An 8,053-nucleotide genomic window follows, 5' to 3' on the forward strand; every position below is an offset into this window, starting at 1 on the left:
AAGTAGGGTGGGGCTTTTGAAGCACTCCCTGGACTCTTGTGCTGAGCAGCCCATGTGATGTAGAACCAAGCATTTGCCCTCCAGGACCTCAAGTTTTCTCATTAGGAGATCAGTTGGAATGCATTCAGTCTTCTAAGGTCCCTTCCAGCTCTTAGCATTCCAAGGTCCTCAGCAAAGATTTGTTTTGAGGGGCAACAGGGAATCTGAGATTCCAGGTAATATCGCTGGCTCTCCTTTCCCTTTGAAGGGACTGTGCTAGGCCCAAAATAATCCCAGCCCTGGGGAAGCTTACATTTTTTCACAGTAAGCATAAAAATGTAAGTGCAAGGTAGTTGGGAGAGTTAACAGGTGTAGCCCTGCGTCTATGTGACTGGCAAGGAGGTGGTACCTGAGCCTGAGTCCTAAGTCAAAAGGAAAGATTCTGAGAGGGGGAAATGAAGTGCTACCTTCTAGGCACGAGGCACAAAAGTACCAGTGGAACAAACCCAGCAGGTGGAGGAAGGAGGCCAATTTGGCCTTGGGAAGTCTGCAGTGTGAGAGGGAGCCTACAGGAGGGCACTTGTCAGGCCTTTGTCACTCCCTTATGAGTAAATTCCAGTGGCTCTCTATTGCCTCTATCATTGACCATACAGGATATTTATTTCCTTACTTAATTCCCATTTTTATGGTGTACAAAGTTCCTTTCACTAGCACCACCTTGGGATATAAGTACTTCCAAGTTAATGATCCACATTTTGCAAATGAGGGCAGAGGCTCCAAACCAGAGGTTCATGACACTTAACTTGCTCAAAATCAAAAGAGCAAGGATTCAGATGCATGTTTCCTGACCATCAGCATTCAGAAAGCTGGAGTTAGGAGGACAGACTTATCACCCATTCCAAAGAGTGGGATCTCTTCCAGGAGGTTAGGGAAATTGTATGATTCTCCTCATCAGAAGCTTCCAGTGCCTTTCCCTGCCCACAGGGTACAAATTCAAGACCCCTCTTGGTAAGATTCCAACCCAACATAACCATCCCCACCCCAAAGCTTCTTTTCACACTCACCTGGAATGCCTGTCCCCTCCCTAATCTAAATCCTATCCCCTTCCTCCAGAAACTGCCTTGGATTCTTCCTCAACACACAGTGAGCTCCCCTATGAACTCCTAAATTGACTCCTTTTTCTGTATACTAGAAAGAAAATTTTCCCCTCTGACCCAGCCCTCCACACCTGCCTTTGGATTGTCATTTAAAGTCCACTTCAGATGCCACTTTCCTTATAAGATTTTCTCTGATCTCCCTGCTCTCTAATGGGGCTTCTCCTTGGACCTCACATAGTTTGTACTGGCTCATATCTCCAAGTCAATTTAAGAAAATAATTGATGCTTTATTTTTTCAACACAACCATTACTTTGCAAGGACCATCCCTTCCTCCATAGAACCCTCCTTTGTAACAACTACAATCAAGCAAAAAACGACCACTTACATTGGCCAGGTCTGTAAATTGTGTGTCTCATTCCATCCCTGTAGTCTACCACCTCTTTGCCTAATGTGGAAGACACACTTCACCATCAAGTCCTGAAGTCTTTTAAAAAGTGTTTTTCTTTACATTTCTGTGGTCATTGTATAAATTCACAAAAATTCACCACTAGGTGGTGCAGTGCACAGTACCAGGCCTGTAGTCAGGCCCTGGATTCCAATCTGGTTTCAGACAATAGCTGTGTCCCTGGGCAAAGACACTTCCCATTTGCCTCAGTTCTTCAAATATAAAATAGGGATAATAATAGCTCCTCCTCTGCATGGCTGTCGAGAGGATCAAATAATTATCAAATGTTCAGCACGGTGCCTGGCCCACTATATAAATGTTAGATATTACTAGCCCTCCTGGTTCTGATTTGTTCAGTATCAGTTCATACAAGCATTCCCAAGTTTCTCTGAATAATTTTTTTTAAACTTTTATTGATATTTCGTTTTTACATGACTTATTTGTGAATAATCTGAATCTTTCACATTGGTCATTTCCTATGGCATAATGTTGGTCCAACTACAGTGAACTAGAATGTGTTCATTCTTCAATCAATGGGCATCCACTGTTCATTTCAGCCCTTTGCTACTACAAAAAAGTGCCACTACAAATACTTCGTTTTTCTAGGCTCTTTCCTTCAACCATTAACCTCCTTGGTGTACATGCCTGGTAGAGGTATCACAAGAGCAACTCAGCTAGTTAGCAATTTTTCTAGTACGATTCCAAAATTATTTTTCAGAAGGGATGGACCAAGAACAGTGCATTAGTGTGTGTGCCTGTCTTCTCTGAGGGTGTTTCCACTTCTCCCAACAGACTAAGAGCTCTGTGAGGGAACATGCTGTTTTATCCACATTTTGTACCCCAGCCCCATTCTGATTTTAATAAATGTTCTCTAAATTGTCACCACCTCTTCTCTCCCCCCTCCCACAACTTGTCCTGTCCTGGTGTAAATCACTGATATAACATGCCAGAGGCAGCTGGTGGTGTCACTGGGTGACTAGGTGATAGGTCACTGGGCCTGTAGTTAAGAAGACCCAAGTTCAAATCCAGTCTCAGACACTTAACTGGCTGTGTGTCCCTGGGCAAGTCACCTAAGCCTGTTTGCCTCAGTTTCCTCATCTGGAAAATGACCTAGAGAAGGACAAGGCAAACCACTCCAGTCCAAGTACAATGAACTAGAATGTGTTCAATTATTTTCTAATCAGTGGGCATCCATTTTTATTTCAGTCCTTTGCTACTACAAAAAAAAAATACCACTGTAAATACTTTTTACAGATGAGAAAAACGAAGTCCAGATGTTAAGTGATTTGCCCACACACATAGCTAGCCTCAGTAGTAGGATTTGAACCCAGGCCTTCAAACCTCCAGATCTAGCATTCTTCATCATGCAATACTTCTTCTATCACTGGTCTTCCCCTCTCCCCTTGCCACCCCTTTCCTCCTCCTGCAGTCCCTAGCAAGGGATGTGCGGGAGGTGCTCAGTGAGTGAAGGAAAACAGGAGTGTATGTCTCTTGGTGGAGAGGGGACACGGTATGACTCAGCACCAAAACAAGGTTTTATTGGAGGTCGGGGTCTTTGGCATTATGTTCCTAACGGGGAAGTCCCAGGCCTCAGCAGGTTGGGGAGGGGAAGGCACTAGGAGAAGCCCAAGGCTGCTGTTAGGTGGGACTATTAGCACTCATTGTGCAGGGCTGGCAAACTGGCCAGTGCGGGCAGCAGTTGGACATAGATCTCAATGCCCCGAAGGAACACGGCTTCATTCAGGAACTCATTGTGGTCATGCAGCAGGACTGGGGTTCGGTTCATCGGGGAGAAGCCCAGTGCTGGAACCCCTGCCTGCAAGCATGTGGATGGCGTCAAGACAAGAGCTAACATTCCTGCCTGGTAGAGGGGGGTCCAGACAGGAAGAAACCAACCTACTCCCTCTCTTGTACCTTGGGCCTCTGTGGAGTATGCTCCCTCCCCCCACCAGCGTCAGCACCCTCTCTGCTCCTGAACACACCAGAAGTCCTGGAGGATGTCCTCTGCTTCCTCTCACAGCTCCACCTGCCCTTCCTAACCCTAAGACTAGCTAGCTGGCTCCCGCTGCCCTGACCTCAGCAGGAGGGTAGAGATACTCACAGCCCGTATGAAGCGGCTATCAGTGGCAGCTGGGAAGATTTCAGGCTTCAAAGAGAGATTCCTGGCAAGGGCGGAGGAAGACACAAAGATCTTTACACGGGGGCATGGAGAACCTCAGAAGGTGACTATTTCAAAAGGAGGAAACAGAAGGGAAAAATGGTAGAACAGGGCACAGGACCAGGGTCAGGGAGAAGCTTTGTTCCAGGCTCTTACTTACATCTCTTTACAGACTCTGCTGAACTCAACCCACCATGGGTTAGAGTTATCAATGGCTGTAATTCGGGGCTCTGTCCATTTCTGGGGGGGATGCCAGAGAAAGCAAGGGTCAAAGAAAGTGCCTCCCTAATCCCTGTTCCTGGGAGATCACACACACACACACACACACACACACACACACACACGAGAACATATATGCAGCAACACAAACACCCACAATGGCAAACACAAACCAACATATACAACTCTATACCTAACCCAAGCAAACCCAGACACTGATTTACTCTCATATACACACATAAAGACATGCATACAAACACACTCTGTCTTCATCATTGTCACATATACACAGACACAAACTCAGATGGTCCAAATCCCACCTGAAGCACCCCTGGTAACATTTTGTAGGCTCCAACTGTGAAACTCAACAAAAAGGCTCCATCTGTGGGGGCCCATCTACCTGTTGAAACTGATAGGTGACACCTTCCCCAGCCTCCTGGCACCAGCCTTTAATCCGTTCCTCAAAGGCCTAGGAGACACAAGCATAGGGAAGAGGTGGCACCCCCACCCTTTTCATCTGACCCCCAGAATCATGCTAAAAAGTGGAGGAATCCTGGAAGGATAAGAATATCAATTTCCATTTCTATAGCACTTTTAAGCAAATACTTTTCTAGAAACCACCCTGTGATTTATATAATGCAAGAATTACTATTCTCATGTGAGGGATCAAGGGACTCAGCCTTAGGGAAGCTAACTCAGGTTTAGCGATCAAGTCATTTTGGTACCTACTAAATACTAGAGCTGAGATTTGAGCCCAGGTCTCTTGACTCTAAATCTTGAGCTCTCTCTACTAGTTGGAAGGCAGGGTAGCTAGGGCATCAGGAAACTGGGGGAAGCCCTGGGTCAGGAAGGCCCTCCCCACCCCCAGCACCTTGAGGTCCACATCTGGGGCAATTCGAAAGTCAAAGCTCGCGCTCATGGTGGCTGGTACTACATTGAAGGCAACTCCTCCCTCCAGTATGGTCAAGTTCACAGAGGTCACAGACCCCAGGGTCAGGTTGGGGTCCGACTCTAGCCTGGGGAAAGAATAATGTTCAGCCCAAACACTTCCCAATGGTCCCCTTCCCAAGGGCCCCCAAGCAAAGAGGAGGTGGGTGAAGGTTGAGGGAAAGGACAGAAACCAGGGAAGGGGGAATGGGAAGCTCTCACCGATACTTCTCCTGCTCTCGGAACTCCAGGACTGAGTCGACCACCTTGTGCTGTAGAGCCACCCGGGGGTGGGGGGAGGGAAGTCAGCCAGGGGCACTCCACTGACAGCCCACCCCCATCTTCCAGGCTTCCCAATACTCTCAACTCACCAGCTTCTCTGCTGCCGTATTCTCAATGAAACGTGAGCCATGGCCTGGGTTCCCAGAGCTTGTGACATTGAGCCCTGAGGGGCAGAGGGAGGCCCTTCATCAGACTAAGGGTTCCCCCAGAGAAGGGATAGCTCTCCTCCCTGGACTTGAGCTCCCTCCTGTCTCCTCCCCCAACTTCACCTGAACCAGGATAGGGGCTCTACTCACACCAAGGGCTCCGTTCGCTATAGAAGACCGTGAAGGTTTCTGTAGGACTAGCCAAGCCTAGGGAGTTGGAAGTTAGTAGAAGGTCAAGTTGGAGTCTCTAGCCCAGGCCATCCAGATCCCCTGCCCAGTGTCAGGACTCACCCTCATCCAGGGCAAAGCCAGCTCTTAGAGCTCGAAACTCTGGCCGTTTCACAAACAGTTCCATGCCCTCGTTTCCTCCAATCTCTTCATCTAAGCAGGCAACAGAGGTACCATGAAGCAAAGACACACACATACACACACACACACACACAGACCCACACACAGGCATACACACACACATACACACACTTTGTGCTCACATTCTGCTCTCCACTCTAGGGCTAGAGGAGCCTATTTTCCCACAGCAGGGATGGAGACCCCCAGTAGGCCCCTGACACTAGGCTACTCCCTACTCTCAACCCCCACCACAGCCATACCAGGGACAAATGTCAGGTGAATGGTCCTGGGAAAACACTTCCCTTCTGCCTTTAGCCTCCGAACGGCCTCCAGGTACCTGGAGGGACACACAAGGATGAGACTCTGAAGCGTGGAGTCCATTCAGGAAGGAGGCAGGTGTGGAGTCTAGGTGAACCAAGGTCCCACAGCTGGCCACCCAAGAATCTCAAGCTAGCAAAGGATCGGGGTTGGAAGGAACCTCTGAGGGCATCTAGTTCTAAGTACCATTTTAATATACCAAAGGGGTGTTCAAGGAAGAACCAAAGGGTTCTTTCAGCCTCCACTGAAAGAGTGCCAATGATGAGAAGCCCACTGATTCATGAAGCAGGCCATTCTACTTTGGGGCAGTTCAGGAGGAAGATTTTTTTTTCCTTTTATCAAAAGGACATCTGCCTCTCTGACCTTCTACCAGCTGCTCCTAATTCTGCCTTCCAGGCAAAAGCAGAGCTAGTCTTGGCACCTTCAACATGTGAACCCTTCAGATGTGTGAAGACAGCTCCCATGCCAAGCACAATCCATTCACAATCATGAAGGGCCTACTATGTACCTTTAAGCACTGTACTAGGGACATCTGTCTTCAAACATTAGGGGCACGGTCCTGTGGAAGGTAGATCAGATTGGTTCTGCCTGGCCCAGCCAGAAAGGCACAGCTTGGAGATATCTGCTGAGGTTGATTTTTACTAAGGAGAATGTGCACTATCCTGTCCAGAAGAAAAAGCTATCTCCCCAGGGAAACCTGGCGTTCCCTGTCCCTGCAGATCTAGGCTCAAGCTGGGCCTGAGGGAATGCTAGATACTTCAGATCAAAGAATGACAGCTGGAAGGCACAGGAGCAGATAAGCTCCTATGTAGTTAGCATGGGACTTTATGACCTCTGAAGTCCCTTCTGACTCCCAGATTCTATGATTCACTCTTCTGGCCCTCTATTGTCCACAGAGGGAACCCAAGGCCCAGAAAAGGGGATGGGCCATGTGGGGAGAGAAAGAGAGGTGTGGAAGTGTCCAGTCTCCCCAGTGGCTATGGATTCAGGGACTCACTGAATGCCAACACATTTCATGTCCTGGGCACCCCGAGCATAAATGTTCCCTTGGCTGTCCTTGAAGGCTTCAAAGGGATCGTGATCCCAGTGCTCCTGAGGACAAAAAGAGCATAGGGTTAGATGCAAAGTTCCTGCTTACCTTGGTCTTGTCCAATCCCCTTCTTGTGACTTGCCCAGGATACCTTTCCCCCATGCTAGGGGTCATCTGGTTCCACATCTGCCACTCATAACATAAAGTGGTCTTTGAAAGCCCACCTCCATCACATCCAGAAAAAGAACTATGGAGCCTGAATGCAGATTGAAGCATAGTTTTCACTCTCTTTTTTTTGTTTGTTTCTTCTTTCTTGTGGTTTCTCCCATTGCTTCTAATTCTTCTTTCCAACTTAATGTTGGAAAATAGGTTAACAATGTGAAAATAGGTTCAATATGAATGTATATGTCGAGCCTATATCAAATTACATGCCATCTTGGGATGGGCAGAAGGGAGAGATGGGGAGAAAATTTGGAACTCAAAATCTTATGGAAGTGAGTGTTGAAAACTAAATTTTAAAGTTTTGGAAAAAGAAAGCCCATGGGGCAGCTAAGTGGCGCACAGTGAATAGAGCACCAGTCCTGGAGTCAGGAGGACCTGAGTTCAAATCCTACCTCAGACACTTAACACAAAAACTAGCCGTGTGACCTTGGGCAAGTCACTTAACCCCAATTGCCTTCCAACAAGCAAAAAAAAAAAAGCCTGCCTACTTCAGGAAGCTTCCCTGTCTTACTAGGCCCCCAGGCTATGAACCTACCAGAGCAAACTGAAACTCACTGTTCCCTCATTTCCAACAGAACTCTTCCTGCCAGCTCTTGATCGGTATCTTCTGTGTATCACATACTTATGTGATGCCAGGGCACCTGCCCTACCCCCATCCCACATTTAACCAGCACCCCTTCTCTAAACAATTCCAAGCTTTCCCACCCTTCCAACCACACCAGCTTCCTTCCTCCTCCGCCTTCATTCACATGGTTCCCAGGAAGAGCAGCAGCAGACAGGCCTGAGTTTAGATACCTCAGCCCTCTGCCACTTTCTAGCTTTACAATTGTGATCGAGTCACTTAACTTCTGTCTGTGGTTCCTCATTTCAACTGAATTTAA

General features: G+C 47.7%; 1 protein-coding gene across 2 annotated transcripts in view; it reads right to left on the bottom strand.

Moving 5' to 3' along the window:
• Window positions 1–3,039: 3,039 nt before the first annotated feature.
• The window catches only part of ACY1 (aminoacylase 1), an 8,630-nt gene continuing 3,616 nt past the window's right edge, over window positions 3,040–8,053 (bottom strand). For both annotated transcript variants that reach the window (XM_069095582.1, XM_069095581.1), the window contains exons 5-15: window positions 6,918–7,012; window positions 5,863–5,939; window positions 5,546–5,635; window positions 5,405–5,461; window positions 5,198–5,271; window positions 5,049–5,098; window positions 4,771–4,915; window positions 4,300–4,368; window positions 3,841–3,920; window positions 3,624–3,684; window positions 3,040–3,338 (exon numbers count right to left, since the gene is read on the bottom strand). In XM_069095582.1, the coding sequence (XP_068951683.1) occupies window positions 3,174–3,338; window positions 3,624–3,684; window positions 3,841–3,920; window positions 4,300–4,368; window positions 4,771–4,915; window positions 5,049–5,098; window positions 5,198–5,271; window positions 5,405–5,461; window positions 5,546–5,635; window positions 5,863–5,939; window positions 6,918–7,012 (963 nt within the window). In that variant the 3' untranslated portion in view covers window positions 3,040–3,173. The remainder of the gene's footprint in view (window positions 3,339–3,623; window positions 3,685–3,840; window positions 3,921–4,299; window positions 4,369–4,770; window positions 4,916–5,048; window positions 5,099–5,197; window positions 5,272–5,404; window positions 5,462–5,545; window positions 5,636–5,862; window positions 5,940–6,917; window positions 7,013–8,053) is intronic.

Source organism: Petaurus breviceps, unplaced genomic scaffold (assembly GCF_028583685.1).
Source record: "Petaurus breviceps papuanus isolate PSGF00001 unplaced genomic scaffold, PetGlider_PUasm1.0 227, whole genome shotgun sequence".
NCBI lineage: Eukaryota > Metazoa > Chordata > Mammalia > Diprotodontia > Petauridae > Petaurus > Petaurus breviceps.